This window comes from Pectinophora gossypiella, chromosome 19, assembly GCF_024362695.1.
Source record: "Pectinophora gossypiella chromosome 19, ilPecGoss1.1, whole genome shotgun sequence".
Classification (NCBI taxonomy): Eukaryota; Metazoa; Arthropoda; class Insecta; order Lepidoptera; family Gelechiidae; genus Pectinophora; species Pectinophora gossypiella.
This window is the reverse complement of record NC_065422.1, coordinates 6,725,349-6,749,927: the sequence shown is the minus strand read 5'-3', so window position 1 is coordinate 6,749,927 and position 24,579 is coordinate 6,725,349. Positions and strand designations below refer to the sequence as shown.

General features: G+C 40.3%; 2 protein-coding genes across 5 annotated transcripts in view; both read left to right on the top strand.

Annotated features, from left to right (window-relative positions):
• The window catches only part of LOC126375447 (transient-receptor-potential-like protein), a 43,340-nt gene extending 19,036 nt beyond the window's left edge, over positions 1 to 24,304 (top strand). For 2 of the 4 annotated variants that reach the window (XM_050022366.1, XM_050022368.1), the window contains exons 12-24: positions 3,495 to 3,618; positions 7,830 to 8,025; positions 11,199 to 11,366; positions 12,688 to 12,910; positions 14,424 to 14,619; positions 15,052 to 15,158; positions 16,963 to 17,103; positions 18,404 to 18,516; positions 19,183 to 19,300; positions 20,754 to 20,845; positions 21,376 to 21,501; positions 22,223 to 22,456; positions 22,944 to 24,304. In XM_050022366.1, the coding sequence (XP_049878323.1) occupies positions 3,495 to 3,618; positions 7,830 to 8,025; positions 11,199 to 11,366; positions 12,688 to 12,910; positions 14,424 to 14,619; positions 15,052 to 15,158; positions 16,963 to 17,103; positions 18,404 to 18,516; positions 19,183 to 19,300; positions 20,754 to 20,845; positions 21,376 to 21,501; positions 22,223 to 22,456; positions 22,944 to 23,099 (1,994 nt within the window). In that variant the 3' untranslated portion in view covers positions 23,100 to 24,304. The remainder of the gene's footprint in view (positions 1 to 3,494; positions 3,619 to 7,829; positions 8,026 to 11,198; positions 11,367 to 12,687; positions 12,911 to 14,423; positions 14,620 to 15,051; positions 15,159 to 16,962; positions 17,104 to 18,403; positions 18,517 to 19,182; positions 19,301 to 20,753; positions 20,846 to 21,375; positions 21,502 to 22,222; positions 22,457 to 22,943) is intronic. The other 2 variants (XR_007567596.1, XM_050022369.1) reach the window with 2 other exon arrangements.
• LOC126375511 (tektin-1) lies at positions 4,561 to 5,925 on the top strand. The gene has a single exon (XM_050022475.1). It carries the CDS (start codon positions 4,625 to 4,627, stop codon positions 5,909 to 5,911), a length of 1,287 nt encoding a protein of 428 aa, XP_049878432.1. The 5' UTR covers positions 4,561 to 4,624; the 3' UTR covers positions 5,912 to 5,925.
• Positions 24,305 to 24,579: the final 275 nt, after the last annotated feature.

Genomic DNA, 24,579 nt, shown 5'->3' with positions numbered 1-24,579 from the left:
GGCACATATTTTCTAAAATAATTTGCCAGGCCCATGAATTGTCGCGCCTGATGAACATTCTGGGGTACTTTAAAATCACGCACAGCATCAAGTTTGTACTTGGATGGCCTGACTTCACCATTACAAACTTCGTGGCCCAAGTACTCAATACGAGGAACTAGAAAAGAACACTTGTCTAGCCGTAAAGTCATATTTGCGTCCCTTATCCGTTCCAGAACTGTCCTGAGGCGTTCTAACGCATCAGAGTGATTCTCAGCATAAACGAGTACATCATCTAGGTATGCAGTAGCAAACTTGAATCTTAGCGGACCTAATATGTCATCCATTGCACGTTGGAACACCGACGGTGCATTCACGAGACCGAAACTCATGCGCGTGTATTGAAAATGACCATCGGGGGTTATAAAAGCGGTAAATTGTTTGCTTTCGTCATCTATTTGGATGCAATGATACGCAGATTTAATATCAAGGCAAGAAAACACACGTTGTTTAGATAACCTGTCCAATTGGTCTTGGATTAACGGCAATGGATACCGTTCCTTTTTAGTGACCTTATTCACCGCACGGTAGTCTACGCACATGCGTGGCTCGCCTGATTTCTTCGGCACAAGTAATACTGGGCTCGCATATGGAGAATTTGATTGCTCTACAATGCCTTTATCTATCAAATCATTTACAATATTACGAACCTTCTCGCGATCGGTAACCGACATCCTATACGGACGATAATAAATAGGTTTTTTTGTCCGTTAGCTCAATGTGCATTTTAACTGAACACTTGCCTATCTTACTATCATCCCCAGAGAAACAATCAGAATATTCTCGCAATATCGCTTTTAAATCAGATACAACATCAGGTTCCAAATTGTCACCAATTTTATACTCATTATTTCCGTCTATAATTGTCGCTCGTGCGACACACTGACTACTTGGCAAAGTAAACGTACTGTTACTGATGTTAATCACATGTACTGTAGCCTTCCCGTCCATAACATCAGTTTCACATTGCGGAATAACACATTCAGCTCTAGGTGTTCCATATTCCGCGGCATGTATTAAAACGGGCCCAGATACGGGATCGGCACACGAGAGTACGATTTTATTTACCCCAGGTTGCAAAATAATTGGATCATCTTCATCGGTAATAAACTTTACGCGTTCAATGTCTTCACATACCGTAGGTAGGACATCCAAATAGTTATCGTTATATATTTTTAACGAGGTAGGTGTTTTAATAACATATACGTTCGGGTATTCGGTAAATGGTTGCCCGACGATAACTCCAATATCTTGAGCATTATCTGGAACTATGTAAGCCTTAGCTTCACATGAAGCTTCGTCAACACAAACCTTTATCAATGTCTCGCCGATCGGAGTTATCTTCGAACCACCAAAGCCGCAAATAACATTACCAGATTCACAGGGTTGGATGTTCAAATGTAATTGTTGAGCAATAGAATGCGTTATTGTTATACATGAACTGCCAAAGTCAACAAATGCATATGTGGGTAAGTCATTAATTTTTATGTCCATGTAATATTTAGAACTACCTGAAGCATCTTTAATTACGCGGACAGTTTGAGCCTTGTCATTTTTTGCATTACGTTGTTTAAGCTTGAAGCATTCATCTTTAATATGCCCGGTTTTACTACAGTAGGAACATATTTTGTTTTTGGTATAACAATCATTTTCATCATGACCACGTTTATTGCAAAAAGTGCAGACCAATGCCGATTTATCTTGTTTCGCTTGAACCTTTTGTGTACACTTTGCTGCAAAGTGACCACGACGTTTACATATATTGCATTTAATTTTTGAATTATCAAAACCACCGCTATTTTTATTATGGTATGTGTTAACAAGCGTGGGATGCCTCAGTGACGATAAGTACCGCAAAAGGTTGGATGGGTCACGACAGCCTGCAGAAATCGCACCGACTTCAACGAGTTTGTCACCGATAGTTCCAATGATCGCTTCCGTAACCAGGGACTCAGGTATACCACAAGCGTTACCCAAAGCTAGCTTGTCATAATAAAATTGTAAATAATCTTGTTCAGGACGACGTACAATATTAACAAGATCACGCATCATCGTCAGTTTACTCCGGTTGGAAGGAAAAGCAGTCAGCAAACGCATTTTCCACTCGGGCCAGTTTAAATTTAAATCAGTGAGTTGATCATACCACTTGCGGGCATAGCCTTTAAGTTTCGATGAACAATTGAATATAACCGTCTTTTCGTCCCAACCGTACATATTAGAAATTCCTTCAATTTTCCTAATCCATTGCTCCATCGTAATCATTGAAGTTTGTGGATCAAAATCGGGTACGGGGTCATTACGTCCTACATATTTTACCGAAGAGTGTGACGGTTGTTGTGTAGTTACCGTGTCAGAATAGTACGGTGATAGCACCGGCTGAGATCCACCCGGATTAGCAGAAGTAGCAATAGAAGGGGGCGCTGAATTTAACTGCGGAGGCACTATGTGCGATATGATAACAGAATTCCTGTCTGCACCTATAATTGACGAGGGCGCCGATGCAAGTACCGCTGGTGCGGGTGGCGGCATAGAATTCGCGCTCTTAAGCGCAGCGCGTCCGAAAGTGGTGTTAACCTGCGTAGCATGCATGGGCGCGGCGCAACTAGGTGCGGCGCTAACCGGCGCGGCACAACTCGGCGCGGCGCAACTCGGCGCAGTGATATTCGGCACGGCGATACCTCCCGTGGCGCAACTAGACACGTTTGAACCGTGCGCGGCAGAGTCCGATACCAGCCGATAGTTATTTACATCCAAGTCCAGGTTTGAATTGCATATATTAGACGACACATTATTGGCGGGGACCGAAATGTCAACCGACGGCATAGCCGTTATGACGTCACCTTTGGTTTGAACATTTTCCGTAACTGATGGCGGTAGTGGCGGAGTAAAAGTACCGGAAAGTACACTATTATCCGTATCGTTATAGCCCGCGGATGCATCTTTAGCTTCCCTCACAATTGAATTACGATTACGAAAAACTTCTTTTTCTAATTGCAACAAACGTTCCGTTAATCGTCGAGTTTCAATATGTTTTAATAATTTACGTCGCAAACGAGATTCGCGGTCACCATCGTCGTCATTATGTTTACGTTTATTCTTCTTATGTCGGCCCATTTCAAACCAAAAAAAATATCACGTAACGGTTTTCACAACACAGCACCAAAATACGAATTAGAGTCAATTAATAACAACTTACGTGGGTACAAGTCCTTTATCCCGCTTCTGAGCTGAAGGAGAAAGCCCAGAAAAACACTGATTCAACGCAATAAGGTTATATTTTTACCAAGTACACGTAAATATAACAAATATCTTCCGTTTAGCGCCAAAGCTGAAGTAGAATTGAAAGTGACGTTTTATGGTAGACCACGTGACCTCCAGTCGGTGCCATCAGTATTGCCAGCGCTCGAAATTCGTTTTCCTTACAATATATATAACCTAACCTTTATTTACATCAGGTTTGAACCAACTGCTGTGGTACTTCGCTGATCTTGAGAAGCGCAAGTGCTACGTGCTGCCTGGAGGTCTACCTGACTGGGACAACGCTGGGGACTCCTGCATGAAGTGGAGGAGCTTCGGGAAGTGAGTCCTACGCCCAGTAGCAGCTAGATGAGTTAGTACCACGCTAATAATATTTAAAGACCTTCTTATCATATGGGTAACCCTGGTATCAGGATTCTTATTAACCAGCCAAACTCCTCTGACATGACTCATATACTACGTACTAACCGTGACCAATGGCTTAACGTGCCTTCCGAAGCACTGATCATCTTACTTTCCGACAATCAGATGATCAGTCTGTAATGTCCTAACCAAACTAGGGATCACAAAGTGATTTTTGTAATATGTCCCCACCGAGTTTCGAACCCAACTTTTATAGTGAAAACCGTAAAATAAAATCACATGGATTTAAACTAGCTTTTCTATCGCAAGGTATTTTTTAACAAAAATCACATCGTAATGTGATTTCATGAAAAAGGCTCTTTCGTACGATAATTTCTTGTTAAATCTTGTATTGTTTTTATCCGTCTATTATCGTAATGAGCGCGCCCTATTTGCTCTTTATGATACATTCAGGTTGATGAGGGATTTTCCAGGCCACGTTCCCTACAATAAATGTAGATGGCGCTGTACAGAGCATTCGTTTAACGATCTAATTTCATGGATAACAGACTCTTCTGATCTTTTATCTTTGTTACCGAGGCACAATTACATCTTCCACCCATTATTATTCTGATCAAAATAAAGAGAAACAACATAGTACGACGATATTATATAAATATAACTCTTGAGGAAAGAACCAAACCTCTAAATAAAATCAATTCACATGCATGCCGTGTTTGTTCGAACCTCGTTTGCTAGGTAGCTATGTTTTCCTTGAACGACGAGAAGATGTTTTCCTTGCAATCAAATTATTGGTTGGTTACGTTGGTTACCTTTGGTTACACACTCCGGTTTCCTGAGGCCGTTTCCATGACAACGGTAAAACAGTTTTGTCAATCCTCACTTCGGATGGCAGATTTTTCATGTGATACTCTTTGCGTTTTGGATTTAATTTAGGGGTAAAATTATTATTTAGTTTATCAAAATGGGGGAGGCGCAATTTGGCGTGCGTCACGTTATAGGGGCGCCTGTTGCTACTACCAGATTTGCGGAGCAGGCGATAGTTTGCTTGCCGCCTAGGAGCGCGAAGTTCACGCTTGCGGAGTGGCGGCTGAGCAACGACCAGCGATGCAGGAACTCGGAGGACCAGCAACAGCTGGCAGACAGGGTCATCGGAGAATGCAAGCGCATCCGGGACGAGACCGATGAGCGATCGGACATCATGAAGGCAACTTCCGACCACCGCATCGAGGAGCGCATCGGTAACATCGCCTTCAACAAGAACGAGCTCGAAATACAAAGAAAGGAAATCTGTCTCGAGCTAGAAGCCCTTAACATGTACAAGGTGAGACTACAAGATTGCCTGGCTTCGTTACAGGCCAACGCGTTGACTATTTGTCGGAAATGCCTTATGCTCAGAGACGGGCGACTTGGCATCGATTTGGTGGTCGATGAAGTGGAACACGCTTTACAGCAAGAGGTCAATACCATTCTTGGAGGTCAGAGTCTGCTGACCAGAGTGCTTGAGCAGTTGAACGAGCAGATGCGACGTCTACGCTCCACAAGATACCTCCTCGACCGCGACCTGCAATACAAGCAAGCAGCCATCGACATAGACAAGGGCAATCTCTCACTCAAACACACTGACCTCTGCCTTTCCATCTACGAGGGTTACGCAAACCTGGATCCGGCGAATATATCTGCTGATGAATATAACGCGTACTCGGCGAAGAATATCCAATTGGCTGCAAGAGAAGTGACCTCTGCGCGACCGATTCGTATATACGTGGACACTTTGCTGAAGCAGGTCATAGATGACCTTTGGGCCGCGTACAGGAAATGCAACCACGAGTTCCAAGAACGCATTGAAGATACAAAACGAGCGAAGGCGAAGCTTGAGGATATGCATCGGGAAACAACTCAAAAGATTGCTGACATGCAGAACAACATACTGATGTTGCAGAAGGCTTTAGCTGATAAAGAGGGTCATGTGGCCTTAGCTCATACGAGGCTCGGAAGACGAGCTCAAAGGGTAGGAGCTGAATTAGTCCGGGATCCTGGTGGTCAGGCGTTGTTTTACGAGTGCGAGATGCTGCGATACAGCACTGAGCAATTGCAGCAAATGCTTCACGAGGCTACTTCTTCACTGCGCTATCTCTTGCAAACCCAGATTCAACTGGAGGAAGACATCAACGTCAAGATGAATACGTTGAAGATTGATGAGGTAGACTGCATGACTCTGCGGGAGACCATGGACTATCATGCGTATTAGATATTCAAAAGAGTTCTCATATTTTGACCCACGCTTAAACTTTGGTTTATGATTTTTTGGATATTTGTTATTAATTTTGTAAAATTTTTCATTAAGTACGGTGTTTCAGATGTTTATTATAGCAGGTCATTTATGTTCAATCGTGTTTTATTTATTTCTAATGCTTTGTCCATACTACCGTACTATTATTTTACTTACAAGAATACTGACTGAAAATGAAGAGTCCGGTTAATGTACATCCACGTATTATACGACTATTTCGTGTACATAACAATTTTTGTTGTTGTTTAAATTCGCCTTATATAAGGCAGGCAAAGATCTGAGGACCATACAGCCTTGACTGTATTGTACTGTGACAGGCAGTAATTATTTTCGTAAATTATTATCCTCATAGTTTCTTGAATACAATCCATAGAGCAACACGGAGCTCCGCATACCGGAGGGGAGTAGCCATGGCCTTAGTTTGCCACAAAGACCAAGTTTAGTATTGTTTGCCAATACAACACTTTCTGACAATTCTTGCGGGGCGCCCGGCGTGAAAATGTGAGACGTCACATTGTGGTTGTACCCATTGTCGATAAAAGAACTATCGATAAATTCAATAATTCGTTCAGAGAAATCTGGTTTGAAATATGATAATAAAGATAGTGTTGCTCTTTGAATACAATCACACTTGTAATCCTTATTGATTTTTCGAGAGCCCCAACTGATTTTATTAGACTTTATGGTTTTACTTACTACAAAAACAAAAACAGACGATGAGTTGCGGTGTACAGAAAAACCTGTCGATAGGTTTATGAGACACCGTTTTTGATTGTAAAATGTTTATTATTACTTTGGTAAAACAATAAAAAGATTATGGGTGTGACGATGTCGTATATTACACAGCAATAATATCTTTATTTTTTTCCATCCATTGATAAGAGACGACGTTATCTGTTCTAATTAGACAGTTTTGGGGTTCCGTAGCCAAATGGCAAAAACGGAACTCTTATGGATTCGTCACGTCTGTCTGTCCGTCCGTCCGTATGTCACAGCCACTTTTTTCCGAAACTGTAAGAGCTATATATATAAGAGTTCGATTCCCGACGGGGACATTGTCGAAATCACTTTGTGAGACTATCCTTTGTTTGGTAAGGACTTTTCAGGCTTGAATCGGATCACCTGATTGTCCGAAAATGTAAGACGATTCCGTGCTTCGGAGGGCGCGTTAAACCGTTGGTCCCGGCTATTAGCCGTAAAAACACCTCCACCAACCCTCATAGGATCAGCGTGGTGGAGTATGCTCCATACCCCCTCCGGTTGATTGAGGGGAGGCCTGTGCCCAGCAGTGGAACGTATATAGGCAGTTTATGTTTATGTTATAAGAGCTATAGGTACTGTTGAAACTTGCTAAGTAGATGTATTCTGTGAACCGCTTTAATATTTTTTCATACAGTCATAAGAAATATTATTATGGTTTGCACTTAGGGTAGTTTCCAACTAGTCAAATCGGTTACTTTTCACTAAACGTCAAAACACGAAATTACTATGGAATTTGTATGAAAAATCAACCTATGACGTCATAGAGAAACGTGACAAAAACATTTTACTTTATTAAGATTCTTAAATAAGTAAGTTAAATAGAAAAAGGAAAGCGATTTTTTGTCACCTTTAGTTCTGTTTTTATTTAGTAATCATAGGAAACTACCCAATTATTTCGTATCTCTTTTTTTATCAAATTGTGTTTTGTGTTGTCCTATGTGCAAGAATAAATAAACATTACTTATTTTTCTTCTCTTGTGTGGGTTGTGAGATCAATGACTGACTTCATCAGACCTGGTGTCAGAGCTACTATTGACCCGCGATAGGCGCCGGACATGGTTCATTAAAAATACATAAACATAAGTACATAAGACCACTTATTTTTCTCCCATAGTGTATTCGAAGCGTCCCAATCTCTCTTCTGGGCCTCGTTCGGCATGGTGGGCTTGGAGAACTTCGAGCTGGCCGGCATCAAGAGCTACACACGGTTCTGGGGGCTGCTGATGTTCGGCTCGTACTCCGTCATCAACGTCATCGTGCTCTTGAACCTCCTAATCGCCATGATGTCCAACTCCTATGCTATGATTGATGTGAGTACCATTAACATAAACAGCCTAATAAGTTCCACTGCTGGGCTCAGGTCTTCCTCCTTCAATCAGATGGAGGTAATAATAATAATGCGGCTAGTTTGATGGGCACCTTTGCGCCGGGAATGACACGAGGATTTGAATTGATTGATTTGATGTTGGATTAATTTAAAAATCATTTAATTATCATTTTGTATCTATGTGTAATTAGACTAAGTTTTTATAGTTATTTATGAAATTTTAATAAAGAATTAATTATAATAATAATAATAATAACTTTATTGCACAAAATAAGAGAAATACAAAAATATATGTTTACTTAAAACTAAAGGTGTGCTTATAAACTAATTAGAATTCAGGAGTTGTACAGGGGTCCCCAAACTAGGCAATGCCTGAATCTTGGGGAAGCAGATATTTTTTTTATTAGAAACTAGCCTTAAGGAGCATACTTTACTTTACTCCCCTGCTCCAATAAACTGTTTTTCTGTTGACTGTTAAGACTAAAGAACATAATAACGAAGGGCAGCTTTATTGCTAAACAGCAATCTCAATAAAAAGTAATGCTTTAATTTCAATTTCGCTCGACAGGGACTGTTGTCCTTGTCTATCTGTGTCGACTGTCACCATTCGGTTCATCATATAGAGCAACACGGACCTCCGGCCCCACGGACCCACAGTGCTCTTGGTTCATCATCTTTCTTCGCCAAAATCAACCAAGACTAGTTCACCCTGGCCGTTAACTGTGAAGATACCGAGACGTTGACAGTTCTTTACTTCAGTGCGCGAACTGGCAACACGGGGAAGTGCGTGGTAAAATCTTGCAAAAATAGAAGCTCAAAGCGATAGCCAGTTGGAGACTTCTCCTGCAGAGTGTGCGGTAGAGTTTTCCGATCTAGGATTGGCTTGCACAGCCATGAAAGAAAGTGCATTTCTTTGAGGCAATGACGTCATAAATCGTCTGAAACAGACGTATAAGGCCAATGATGATGATGATGAAAGCGATAAAAAGAAGGTTGGAACATCGTATTTCTAATAAGTAATGACATTGTGCATGTTATCATAGTATAAATGCGCCATGTTTTCGCCGCATTTTCGTATCAAGCGCTGTATCTACGGCAGAGGTAAATCAATGTAATTATAATTCACAGAACAAAGGTCTTTCGGAAGAAAGAAACAATAAAAAGTGTACTTATCTATTTGTTTAGGTAGGTACTCAAAATAACATAACATGGAATAGAATAGAATAGAAAAAGTTTATTATAAAAGGACGCCACATACAAAAAAAAAGACAACAACATCATATCTTTCCACTAAAACATTTACAAAAAAGCAGGATGTTTGTCGAAATGATCATAAGGTGGTGGTGGACGTCCTGAGATAAAAGGGCCTCACTTAGCACAAGTCGCGGCGTGAACCACGACACAAGGCATACGCCTGTACCCTGAAGTGTCAGGCAGATTGTATAGAACTTACATACCTACTTAATTCATTTATAAAGTCGTTTTCAACATAATATGTATATATATAAAAAAATGAATGAATGCTTTGTTAATTGATTGATTGATTGCTTCAGTATTTCGAACACAAGTAAATACTCATTCATTACCATATCATAACAAATAATTTATTGCGCAATAGGAAAATACAAAACAAAAGAGAAATTGAAAGAGTACAATAGGCGACCTTAATGCTAACTCATTCATTCATTCATACATACATATACAAGGGTGATAGAATCATCTGTCACCATAATGACAAAAAATAGTCATCAGTTATGTTTTATCACATTTCTTTTCATCATGGACTATGGCTGCGTTTCCACAGAAGCTGAGCTGCGCGGAGCTGAACAGAGACTTATAAAAATTGACCAATCACATTGCTCAAAATACACATCTCATCTCCGCTCCGATTCAATGGAAACAGTGTTAGCGGAGTTCAGAAGATTTACATTAAAATGTATGGTGCGCGGGGATAAGCGTGGCACAGCGGTATCGAGCTTAATAGAGCTGTGCGGGATGAAGCGGAGCTGTGCGGTGTAGAACAGTTTGTCTGCAGGAAAGAGTCTCTACTAATAATATGAACTTATATCTAATAGTAATTTGTAAGTAGGAGCATAATGAATGTATCACACGAGTCTAATACCATGCTGCAGTCAAGAACTGTCCTTTGCTTCTAATCAAAAAATGTTTTTTATGTATTTATGCGCAAGGCATACTAATAACCACGAGTCTGTAGTCAAAGTCAAAAAATAAATCTGCATTTCTTTGTCTGCGTTTTAAATTGAGAAGCGTCGAGAGAAGCAAAGAGTGGCGTGTACAAAGACAAAATAACTTTACAACGGCAAAGGAATGGGATGACCTGCCACAGTCTGGGTTTCCCCCTCATTACAATCTTGATATTTTCTTATATTTTTTGTCAAAAATAAAATGCTAATCTAGCAATAGAAGCCAATCTAATCTAATTTGATTAAAAAACATTTCACTTTTCTTTTTAACTTATTTTCGAATTTGAATTACGATAATTGGTATCACGTAGTTTCCGAGATTTGTGCCCGGTTTATGGTAATACGCTCGCCACTTGTTACATGGGATTTAAACGTAGGTACCTAACGAGGATTGGGTGTATAGTATATATGTGTACTGTACACCTATGCGTACCCCTTCGGGAACACAGGCGTGATGCTATCTTATGTTATATTTAGGACAGCGTTTAGTCGATCGAATCGAATGGTGTATGAAGCCCAATATTTTAAAGAAACATCTCAATGTAAAGACACTTTTTTTGAATTACCTATGTAGTAAAGTAATCTGTATCAATCATCTTCTTATCGTGTGGGTTGTGAGGTGGAATACCAACCTCATCAACCCTGGAGTCAGGGTTATTACTGAGCCGCCAAAGGCCCCTGACATGGCTCATGTAACGACTACCTACATACCTACTCACATCAGTAACTAGTAACCGGGACCAACGGCTTGATGTGCCTTCCGAATCACGGATCATCTTACTTGCGGACAATCAGGTGATCAGCCTGTAATGTCCTAACCAAACTAGGGATCACAAAGTGATTTTTGCGATATGTCCCCATCGGGATTCGAACTCGGGGCCTCCGGATCGTGAGCCCAATGCTCAACCACTGGACCACGGAGGCCGTTGAATCTAATACCTATTTGTCACAGGAACATTCTGACGTGGAATGGAAGTTCGCGCGCACCCGTCTCTGGATGTCATACTTCGAAGAGAGCGCAACCCTGCCTCCGCCCTTCAACATCATGCCTACCCCCAAACTGCTCCTCAAGTTCCTCGGCCTGAGGAAGAAGGATAAACTGCGGAAGATGAAGATGAAGGTAGGTGAAGAACATTGAAATTGGCTCCTTTCTAGGTGGCACGAATACTCGTATATCTTTAACCACAACGGGTTTCAAACGTGCAACGTTAGAATGCAAGGCAGACATGCGCGATTTCTCCCTTGGCTATAAAATGGCTTTCGTTTCAGCGTAACGCTTCGCTTCTCGAATTAGTGTACACTTAAGCGTTATGGTAACAAATTGTTGTTCGAGATCGTCGACACACAAACATTGTATAAGACCAACTAAAGCTTCTCAAAAACAACACTAAAAAGGAAGAACTTACATTGACCAAATTGGAGATGTCCTTAGAAAAGGTTCAATACGATCTACTCCACTGCGGGTTGATTGAGGTATTTTTACTCCTCGAAGCACGGAATCACCTTATTTTTCAGACAATCAGGTGATTTTTGCCTGTAAAGTCCTTACCAAACAAAGGACAGTCTCGCAAAGTGATTTCGACAATGTCCCCATCGGGAATTGAACCCGGCCTCCAGATCGTGGGCCTAACGCTCTAACTACTGGACCATGGAGGCTGTTGCTACATATACATTATTATACCTATATGTGTGTTTTGTGGAGATATTGTAGTATTTTGTTTTTGTTTTATCTGTATGTGCCGATGACATGTTGTGAGTATAATTTCCGGGGACACAAGAGCAAGCATTATACCAACAAATTATTAATTATACCTCTTTGAAAAAGTCAAATTCGGGTTGTCGTGTTGCGGAGGCTAAAAGGTTTAAAGGTAATAAAAGTTGTCAAAAACATGCAAGGAAAATTTTGTGTTATTTGTGTGCTGGCAAACGGGATGTATAAAATCGAAATAAAACATATTCTATTTCCGGCACGCGACTGGAGATTAAAGCCAGTTTAACAGTTAAACTGTCTAGCCATTGCTCTACAGAAGTCGTCTGATATATGGTATAAATGACAAATAGCAATATTGCTTTTTTAGATGAAAAAAGTCGAGGTAGCCCAGTTGGTAGAATGCTTGCCTCTCATTTTGAGGTCGCAGGTTCGAACCCAGCACAGGTCTAATAAAACCCATGCTTGTCGAATTTATTTGGATCATAAATGATAACCACGTGTACAGCGGTGAAGGAAAACATCGTGAGGAAACCCACATTCCCTACAAATGCATTTACGGAGGTATATGATCTAACCTGTATTGGGCTGGTTTTCCCTACGCGGGTTGGAAGGTCAGACGCTTCTGTAAAAAACCGGACCTGTCAAATCTTCTGGTTAGGTAAGCGGACCCTGTGAAAACGGGATAATTGCTTGGATCTGCTACTTGATTCTTGATTCTTCTCCACCACAGCAGGAACAGAAAGAGAAAGAACATGATGTGAGATATCTAGCAGTGATGCGTGCTGTAGTATGGAGATACGTCTCAGCCATGCACCGACGTATGGATGACGAACCGGTTACAGAAGATGACATCAACGAACTGAAGGGAGATGTCTCTGCCTTGAGATACGAGCTGCTTGAAGTCTTCGAGAAGAACGGAATGGACGTGTCATTCACTGATCGCAAGGAGAAAGGTGAGATTTGAGTGATTTTATGTCGAAAGAATGTTGCACAAAATGTAGATGCTAAGTAGCATGAGACAAACCAGATGTCTACTGATGAATTCTTCTTACTTACGATCGGTAGACGAAGCATAGCACTCGTATATCTCCTGCGAAACGATACTAAGGCAGTATAATTGATGTTTTTTTATCGCGTAGTTGGCTACGATATAGGTACGGTCTACTCTAATGGTCTTTCTGGCATACCTACTCTTGATAACATTAAGCGTTGACGTCCTGCACGAATATCGCGCCCAACGCGATAAATTACCCGACTCTACCAATAGAGTAGGTATGCGAGAAGGACTATTGCGAAGATGCCTGAGCTGAGGACTTGCGTTAGAATCACAAGTGTACCTCGAAATTTCTGAATATTTTTTTTACCTTAGTGTACCGTGCTGTACCTTAGTGTACCTTGGTGTACCATAGTGTACCTATAGTGACTGCCAATGTACCTATCTCTTTTGTTAAAAAGTTATTCACAAAAATAGGTACACGGGCGGTCCTGAAATTATCTAGAAATTACGAGGTAAACTGGTGGTCCTAACGTACATTCCTGAGGGGCTTTTATTTCTTGATGCAAGGCTTTCTGGTTTTTATGTATGGAAGATATTTTCGTTTCTTGTCATTTTCAGTCATCACTGTCATTCCATCATCTGAATTCATCCATTCTCTTCTATGCGTAAAACAAAAGATAGATGTTTGGACATCTTCACTCATAATCAGAAAGGTGAGTCATTTCATTATGCATTACAATATCATTGTTAACAACACAGTATCCTATGTGCTCGGGTCTCAGGGTATTAGATCGATAGATCTCAATTGGATAATGTAAGGTATTTTTTTATTATTAAGTAAATGAAACGTGCTATTATAAAAAAAATAAACATTTTTGCATTTCATGCAGTTGTATTTTTTTTTATTTCTTTGAAAAAAAGCTAATTAAAACGAAATCTCGAAATGGTTTTAGGATTAGCGTAACTTTTTATCGTTTGCATACCGACTTCTCATAAATGGAACAAAATAGAAAACTGCAATCGTTATCCGATTAAATAATAAATAAATAAAATAAAAAATAATTTCTTTCTGTAAATTATTCTTCCCGATAAGTAATCAGATTCTTGTGTTGGGAGTTGGGAATGATCTGCGACTTCTCTTAAGGATATGGGAATATTGTCAAAATCACTTTTTGAGACTGTCCTTTGTTTGGTAAGGACTTTGCAGGCTTAAATCACCTGGTTGTCCGAAAAAGTAAGATGATTCCGTGCTTCGGACGGGACTTTAAGCAGTTGGTCCCGGCTATAAGCCGTGAAAACACCTCCGCCAACCCGCAGTGGAATAGCATGGTGGAGTATATATGCTCTATATCCCTGTATAGAGACGTGTGCCCTATAGAGGGGCGTATATAGGCTGTTTATAATATTACAGAACTCCTAGTGTCGGAGCAATTAGATGCTGATGATGATAACTTTACATCCTTTACCAGCTGTACTCGGCAAACGCATGAAGGTCTGGGAGCGGCGTCTGATGAAGGACTTCCACGTGGCCCCAGTATCCGGAGTAGATGAGGAGCGCCCTGAAAATGAGGACGGGCTCGCCAAATTCCGGAGGATCGCCAAGATGGCAGTTGCTAGCACCACCACCTCTAAGTGGGACCAGACCTTAGCTGCGACTGGTGTTGCGTGAGTATTTTGTAATCATTCTGTTATTTTAAGCGACTATGCTAAAATACTTTATTGCATGCACAGGAAATATTATGTACATAATATTATATTAGACAAAAACAAATTAAGCAAAAGGTCATTGAATGACGGACTTCACTCATCACGAAATCTCAGAAACTACAAATGCAAAGATTGTCAAATGTTGCATAACCACTGAGTCCCTTTAAGGGCGTAGGTGCTCACTAGGACGAGATTTTGCGAATTCCTGAGGGGGTAACAAGGAGTGGCAAAGTTTATATGAAAAGTCTATTGTTTTATTAGTACTTCACGCGAACGCAGTCGCGGGTGACAACCAGTAAAAATTAAAAGAGAAATGCCTTACAAATTAGTACCAATAACATAATTATGATGGCAATTATGTGTCGCTTAGATGACGTATTTCATGTGTAGGAGCCAGATAGGTCGTTGTCGCAGCCGGGAGTCGTTCAAGAACCAGCAGAACCTGCAGCGAGCTATGGAGGAAGCCAGGAAATTGGTGCTCCGGTCACCTTTACCAGGTAACATAGCGGGTTTATAGATGAGCAACTGAATCCACTCTCACATCTCTCACATTGTTTATTTTTTTTATTCAGCGTAATTATCATGGATCAACTTGTTGAAGGTCAATTTAACATTTTTGAATAGAATAGAATAGAAATGTTTTATTGCGACCATGTGTTCGTACAAATTGTGGTGTTATAAAAATACAGAAGCAAGTATTATAGTATCAACATGGACCCGGTAAGGGCACTGCAACTGGTAAAGAGGACAACATACTTAATTATTAGTCAGCGATACAACTTGTATTTATTACTCAATGAATCCACGTCATTTCGCAAGCTATATGACAAGAAACTGCAACAACAACATTTCTTTTAAATCAATGTAGGTACATTACAAAGTTATTTAATAACTAGAGGAACACATTTATTACCAGGCATTTTTATCATTTAGGTAATCATTGATCTCATAATAAGGTTTTTTACATAAAGTAAGTTTTAACGAGTGTGTAAAGTCATGAGCAATATGATGTACCCACTTTAGGACTCTGTCGCACTAACATATTTGACATTTAGTGAGACTTACAGTTCAATTTGTCAAAAAAGTTAATGTGACATGGTACCAAAGTGTATGTACATATTAATGCTCGCGACCGTACTCCAGGCATACCCCGCAGACTTCACACAAAGAATCTCGTTTTACACAGACACTACACACTACGCGTATCCGTGTGTGTGTGACATCTGACCACCATACGATTGAATTGAGGTTGTGAAATTGATTTGAGGTATACCTAGCTCGGTCGCTGTGGGGAGCGGAGAGATACTGTTCTATTCGTAGTATCTTTATTCCATGCCCAAGTTTAAAAACGAAAAAGAAAGAGGTGCTACCATGAGCGTTCTGGAGAAAATAGTAAGTATAGTAATTGTAGTTATGAAATTTTTATCACGATGTCGATGATAATGTTTGTAAGTAAATCCTCCAGACAACCATGGTTAAAATGGCCACATCGAAGCAATTCATCTAAGAAAGCAATGTTACAGGTTGACATTTGCGCATAAAAGCAAGTGCGCAATGCAAAATATAAATGTCAAATAGCAATATTGCTTTCTTAGATGAATTGCTTTGATGTGGCCATTTTAAGCCCCCTGCACGTTTACGTCGTCGCGTGAGCTGGTGTCTCCTTGACCACTAAAGACATTGGGTAATGTGGATTTATAACATTAGGTTAATCATATCCGTAGGGCTGCCAGTTGTCTTTGATTACTGCACATTATTATATCGTCGCTAACTGACGTATCTGAAATGTTTGGCGAATCTGATTGACACCTTTTGCAATTGTCAATGAGACACAAATTATTGTAGCAAAAAATTGCAGATGTGTCAGTTTGCAATATCAGCCACGATATGTGTGGATTTTTGTCGATTTGTACAAAGTCGAACATTACAAACAATCCCGGTACCGCGTTTGAATAGGCTAGTTTCCAACTACAGGGTAGTTTCGTAGTTTCCAACAAGTCAAATCAGTTACTTTTTACAAAACGTCAGAACACGAAATTACTATCGATTTTGTATGAAAAAGTTGGAAAACGTGACAAAATGTTGCACTGATTACCTACACTAAACACATACACACATTACACCATTAGGTTTTTACATTTTTCTTTATTAAAATTCACAAAATACGTTAAATAGAAAAAAGAAAATGTTTTTTGTCACCTTTAGATCTGTCTTTATTTAGTAATCAGAATTTTATAATTTATCTTTGACCTAGGAAATTACCCAATTGTTTATTGAGTCTGATAACCGTGTTGCTTCCAGAAGGTTCCCGCGGCGCGTCTCCCATCGAGATGCCGTTGACTCCCGGCCACACGCTGCTGGAGCTCATCAAGGACATCTCCACCGAGGTGGGCGAGTTGGAGCCCGGCTCTCCAGCGCCCAAATCGCCGTGGAAACCACCAGGTCAAACATTTAACATAACCTATTTTAGGTAGTCAGAGGTACATCCATCGCAAGATGAACTATGGTGTGAACATTAGTGCTGTGCATTCCCTGAGGTATGCGCGGCAAGGGGGGAGGCGAAAAAAGTATATGAGTCGAGCGTTGACGGCGCACTGACAGAGCGCAGAAACCGATTCTTCCCCCGTCTCGCCGCGCGCATACCTCAGGGAGTGCACAGCATCAATGGCCACACTATAATGTATCCACACCTCTTCTTTCTGTTAGACCAATAGTGGTGCGCCGTATCGTCGTCTATAATGGTCGAGCCAAATGAGTTAGACATTTATCATGCAGAGCCAGGAGTTACTTTGCAGAGATCTATACAGTAGAGGTTTTGTTATGTGCACCAAAGAAAGGTGTGAATGGATTGGTATAGTGGTATACGTCGAGGATTTCGACCAATGATATACCTCTGACTAGTCCAATTAGGAATGTAGTTGTGACCATAGGTATGTTATGTTTTGTGTGACATAAACTCCGCAGAGACGTTGCATCTCTGAGCGTCTTCTATCACCTGTATTACGGGGAATGCTCTGAAGAATCGTTTGCTCTTATCCCACCCTCGCTCTTCCGTCATAGGATCACACGAGCCGGCCAACGATGCCACCACTTTACCGTGGAAGAAATGCTATCGCGCACAAAATAAATTCGGCAACTCCTATCTCTGCCGTACCATTAAAAAGTGAAACATGTTGCAGGCTCAAGTGTTCCCTCCTTCTTACAGTATGGGGCCTTTAAGCGAAGCGTGAAAAAGCACCTAGTAGGCCAGTATGGTACTCGCAACTGATTCGAAACTGACTCATTGCGTTGCTTTTCAGTTGCTACTTGCAATTAGGGCTTCTTAATATTTACCATCAAGCCAATGTAAAACAAGACATAAAGCAATGTGTTTAAAATGCTGACTGTCGTGTATTACTTTTGCATTGTCACACCTTGGAACTTCATGCAAAATACCTCGTTTTAGATACATGTGTAATGTCTACGCTCTTACGATTGAAGACTTAAGTCTCGTATCCACTAGGCAAATTAACGCGCAGCGCATAACGCTCAACATGTACGGCAACGTTGCACAACAGCGCGCGACGTTGCCAGCTGAAGCGCAACATGTTGCGTGGCTTGTTGTTCGTTTAGAGAGTATCGTTAGTTGAGCGTCAAATGTTGCCAAGTGAGGTAGACATAGCTCAGCCGCTGGTGGGGAGCGGAGAGTAGCCGTGGGGACGTAGTATTATACTTTATTCTATAGCGTTACTGTATGTGGTAGGCGCCGGCGACGCGGGCCCAGCGGCTACGGTCAGCGGGCTGCTGAGTGCGGTTGACGCGAGGAGCCGCGCTGCGTCGCCCTCACCGCGCACACCCAGCCCTTCGCAAGCTAAGGTCTATAAACTCGATACAATTGGGTAGTTTCCTAGGTCAAAGATAAATTATTTAATTCTGATTACTAAATAAAGACAGATCTAAAGGTGACAAAAAACATTTTCGTTTTCTATTTAACTTATTTATTAATTTAAACAGGTAATGAAGAATGTTTTAATGACTGCGACATTTTATCATGTTTTTTCTATGACGTTACAGGTTACTTTTTCATACAAATTTCATAGTTATTTCGTTTAGTAAAAAGTATGATTTGACTAGTTGGAAACTACCCTGTTAAACTAAACTCGCTAGAAAAGGTGCTTTTTAATACTGTTAGTAAAGTAAAGATTATCGTAAGGGAAGCAATAAGTAGATGCTGATGCTGATGTGGTGCTGATTCCAATACACACCATCTAATTTTATTTTAAATCATACCTTTAAATAAACCTTCCCTAAATTTTATATTGGCCAATAACTCAGCAGGATTAAGTTGACAGCTCAAATGAAACGGGTTGCATGAGCGAGATTTATGCATTCATTTTAAAATTTACAGTTGTTAATCTCCCGTCCCTTTCCTTTTCGGTATATAAGAAAATGACGGGTATAACTTAAAATAAATTAGGAGGTGCCTTCAGAATCGGAGCCAGTATCATATTATAACTAAAACTCACCTCAATATCGATGCAGCCAATGTCGAAAGTATCGTCACCAGCGACTACGCCTCGCGGGCCAAGCCCCGCGCGAAGCGCGCCGCCAAGTCCTGGACGACCCATCAGCCCAGTTGGTGAAGAACCGCCACAAACTGGTACGTTATCACTGGTTCATTATTTTTTAGTTTATTTAAAGATCGTTCGTTCTGTCTATACAGAACCAGCCCTATGGCTGGTTTTCCTTTTGGAAGGTCAGACAGGCAGTCGCTTCTGTAAAAAACCGGACCTGTCAAATTTTTAGGTTAGGTAAGCGGACCATGTGAAAAACGGGATAATGAGAGATAGGGAGATTAACAAAAGTTAATACAATGAAAAAAAGCCTATTCTATACAGTCTCCGTATAGATGGATGAACCATTCGAGGTCAAACCCGGTTCTTTGGTAAATTACCTTATAAATATCCGAAATATAACAATTGTGTTGTAATATTTCTTGTGTATGTTTTAAAATGTTACGTGTAATTACACTATTACACTATAATTATATAAAGATAATGTATGCAATAAAGAATATTTGATTTGAAACTGGCAACGGGTTCAAGCCCGCTGAATTTCGTCCAAACCAGAATTGGTTGCCCGTTTATAATTTTGAAAGTTATATTTATAAGTACAGATTTTTTATTTTATGTTGGGAGCCTCGCTATATACGATTCGGCGACAATAGATGGCGTGGCTACAGTTAAAAAATCTGTATAAATACAGGGTGTTAGTGACATCGTAACGAATACTGAGAGGGATGATTCAGACCATGATTCTGAGTTCATATCAAGTGGAATTTTCCGTCGCAAAATTCATGATTTTTTTTTAGTTTTTTTAAATTATTTTCAATTCTATACTTTTGCGATGAAAAAATCCACTTGATATTAACTCAGAATAATCAGCTGAATCATCCCCCTCAGTATTCGTTACGATGTCACTTACACCCCGCACAAGTACATACTGTAGCCATACAAGTAGGTATGGGTGTTAGTGACACCGTAACGAATACTGAGGGGGATAATTCAGACCATGATTCTGAGTTGATATCAAGTGGAATTTTCAGTCGGAAAATTCATGAAAATTTTCGTTTTTTTTTAAGTTATTTTCTGTTCCATACTTTTGCGACGGAAAATTCCACTTGATATCATCTCAGAATCATGGTCTCAATCATCCCTCAAAGTTTTCGTTACGATGTCACTAACACCCTGTATAACTTTCAAGATTATAAACGGGCAACCAACACACTTATTAGCCTCTACTTGAAAGACTAGAGAACTATGACGCCCGGTCAACCGGCTGCAGCTGAAAATCAGCGTCACAGTCTAGCTACTGCTAGGCCGTGACATTTTCTGAGCTGAAGCCGTTTCGGCATTAAGTATAATAATTATTAAGTAATTTAATTATCTCTAAGTAAGTAATGTTAATTAATGTTATGCCGAATATTTTGTTTTCTTTCTTTTCTTTATTTCTTTCAAATAATAAAAAAAAACATTTAAACTCTACCTATTTTCTTGGTAATTTGAACTTTTGAAACATTTTTTTGATTTAATGGAAGAATTATTTGTGTCCAGAGCCGAGTCCTCTAATAACAAAGAGGGAGCCGGGAGATACTCCACCAAAGGTGATCAAGAGGAAACCACCGGCGCCCCCTGGAGAGGCCCAGGTATATTTTATAATATTTCATTTGACCTACGTTATTGGCTTCTTTCGGCTTCGAATCCCAGTAGAGACTACTTTACCACAATAAGTTAGGACATTGCAGGCTGATCACTTGATTGTCCGAAAGTAAGATTATCCGTGCTTCGATCCGGGCATTTTAAGCAGTCTAACCCGGCCACTCGTTACATGAGGCATGTCAGGGGCCTTTGGCGGTTGTAGTAACCCTGATACCTGGTTGACGTGGTCAGTCATATCCTCGTAAGGCCGGGATTTCCAGACGCAATTGTTAAAACAATGAGGTTTGGATTTGAAAAGAACATTCGGTCTTACGACATTAAACATCACCACCAATACGATAGAAGAGAAGGTTTTTTTGTTTTTATAGCACTTCTCTAGGGAAACTCACAAAGAGAAAATTTAAATTGAAAAATGCTGACTGAGGCAGAACTTCCGCAGCTCTTGTCAAGTCGTGACCAATTACACCACCGAGTCCTCGTCCTATCTAAGAGCATGTTGATATGATGTGTCTGTTAGGGTCCGGAGTCATCAGCTGAAGAGGGGAAGCCTCCTGAAGACATAGCAGTGGCCAGACCGGTAGCCCCGGAGATAAAGCCGGCGGAAGGCGCTATACCCCCGCCGCCTCCGGCTGTCAAACCTAAGGTGAGCTTGTCTAACTGGTGCCAGACCAGACTTACCCATAACCAGTGATCGGGATAGGCAGTGTCATTATGCGACATTTCTCTTAACATGGATATGCCTCCCAAATCCTGCATCTTACAATATTCGAATTTTGAATAAAATTTTATTTTTATTCTGTGAATTATTTTAGTAATTTGTAAGTATGTTACTTTTTGTTTTGTTTCTTTTTATTCATTATTATTTATTTATGTACGTATTTTTGTCTTAACTGTTTGTCTGTACAACACAAGAAAAATACAATAATATCACATGTATTATATGTATTAAATATTAAATTTATTATTATTTGGTTCTTACTAGTTTGACATATTATTGATTTTGATTAGATTGTTGTTGATTTAAATTTTAATAGTGTAATATGGACGTTGTCTTAAATAAATTTTAACATTGTAATATGGATATTGTCTGAAATAAATATATATATTTTTAAGTATAACGTAACGTAATCACTAAATCTCAAAAATCCCGTGGTCATATCCACATTAACCACAAAATTCAGGATTGTTGACTCTGACATTACCTGTCGATTACCCGTCTCTTTCCTTTTCGGCGGATTAAAAAATGACAGGTATTACTTAAAATAAAATTAGATGGTGTTTTGGCAGGAATTAGCACCATTGTTATTGTAGCGTCCTAAATAATAAATTTATTTTTATTTCTTTCTTAACCTCTGAATCGACAGGCCCCACCAGCACCAACGATGGAGGTGACACCGAGCACTCCCCCAGTGCACGCGGCGTCCCCCCCGTCTCCGAAGGCCGCACCAGACAAGCCCCCCTCTCCCGTGCCCCCCAAGCCGGCATCCCCCCCTGCTAAGCCCCCGTCACCACCCAAGTCGCCGGCCAAGTCGGCCTCTCGGGCCACCTCTCCTACGCAAAGAGCAGTGTCGCCTGTCCCGGGTACGGCTGCTTCACCAGTAAGTATATGGATTTACATACATACATAATATCACGCCTATTTCTCGCTGGGGTAGGCAGACCACGGTTCCACTTACAACTTGGAGAACGTCTGCTGTGCAGTATGAGGTCGCGCGTTGTCGTGCAGAAGCAGCGGAGACGAGCGATAAACTGCCACTGCATTGGCAAAGATGCATGGGTTTACTTCGATTAATACAAATGAAAAAATACACGAAAAAACTATACATACAAAACAGCAATTTCGTAAGTAAAGGCCTAATATTTTCAGGGGGACTGTTGGTGGGTCCAGGGGTAAAATAAATTACCCGTAGACCCACTGGCGATCAATGTTTAGAACGGTAGGACAACGGGTAAAAAAATACCCGTGGACCAACCAGGGAGACATGTTGGTGGGGTAAAAGGGGGAAATAGTTTCCACTAAGGCGTCGATATGACAAGGATAGTATTCATAGAAACAAGCATCATTTTAACAATGTTTTGTCTCAGCGTACTCCGTGCCCGCCCACGCCACCGCAGCGTCTAACATCCACATCAAGCACGGAGCAACTCATACCACCACCATCGCCGGAGCCCCTCCGCCCTGCCAAGAAACTCGATGACATCAAGACCATCAGACGACAGCCTAAAACTGGCTGGCTGTAGAATACCTAGGTTCTAATCTAGACTAGGTGACACTGACAACCAGGGAAGGCAATGCCGGCTCGTGACCGTAAATTCGAAATCCCGCGGGATTGGAAATATCAAAGGACGTCAGATGTTAGCATAATACCAGCCTTTCCTATTGATAGCTAACGGGAAACTTGATAAATATTGTAATTACACACAATTATTAAAAAAAAACAAAAACAATTGAATCAACACCACTGCCAGTTATCTATACCCAAATGATTTCATCGAAAGGGTAATTCCCTTTTTTAAAACATTTTTAAGTTTCGTTAGTTAAGATCTCCTGACAAATCCGATTTGGAGCAGCGTGGTAGAATATGCTTCATATCTCCTCCGGTTGATTGAAAGAAGGCATGTGCCCAGCTGTGGGACGTAATAGGCTGTTTGTTTACTTTTTAAATAATTTCCAGATTTTGCTGTTGTTCACTCTTGAGATATTTTACTTTTAATCTTAGTAATTTTTATTTTGGTAGCCTTGAATAGGTTAGCGCGCATGCGTTATGTCAAATGTGGACTCGACCTTAAGCGTTTTTTTTTTAAGTCAACGTGATGACGGTATCAGGCAGCAATACGATATAATACATCCCTAGCCTTCTTTCTTTTTTGTTTCTGATAATATAGACATTTTTGTTTTTTTTCTTCCAGTTATGTCGTATTTAAAAACGTGTAAGTCGCAATGGAGTGGTAGTTTCAGAGCGTCAAATTCATGAATAGTATGAATGTCTGATAGACCGCTTTAGACGCAATGTATCAAAACTGTTTGATACCGAATCAGTTTGCAAATGTATACGTACTCAGCGTCATCACTAATTTAAGAGACACGCTCTTATCGGTGTAAAAAATTACTAAGTACCTAACTAGGTACCCAAATTATTATTAAATTTAAGCACCTTGTTATTTACCTGCTTATTTAAAAAAAAATATTGATAACGAAATAATATTATTTATGTCAATACCTACCCTCAAATAGAACTTACCTATTGTCAATGTTAACTTTAATTAATAATAAGTTGCTTATGTACCTATTTAGTTACCTAAATACTGTATTCATGCACGATATCTAAATATTTTTGAAATCATGAACAAATCTTATATTTTAGATAATTTCTATTTTAGATGGCAGTTTGGGCGTTTAGAAGTCAGATTTGGATAATTTTGTACTAAATTGTAATACTCGAAAAATAAACCTTTATAAATAAACAAATAAAATATTTCATTTCACCTTCTTCTTCTTCGGCCTCTGTGGTCCAGTGGTTGAGCGTTGGACTCACGATCCGGAGGCCCCGGGTTCGAATTCCGGTGGGGACATAGCACAAAAATCATTTTGTGATCCCTAGTTTGGTTAGGACATTACAGGCTGATCACCTGATTGCCCGAAAGTAAGATGATCCGTGTTTTGGAAGGCACGTTAAGCCGTTGGTCCCGGTTACTAATTACTGATGTAAGTGAGTAATCG

What these genes read in the sequence shown, in the direction of transcription:
- LOC126375511 (XM_050022475.1), top strand. Translation starts at nt 4,625, where the DNA reads ATGGGGGAGGCGCAATTTGGCGTGCGTCACGTTATAGGGGCGCCTGTT.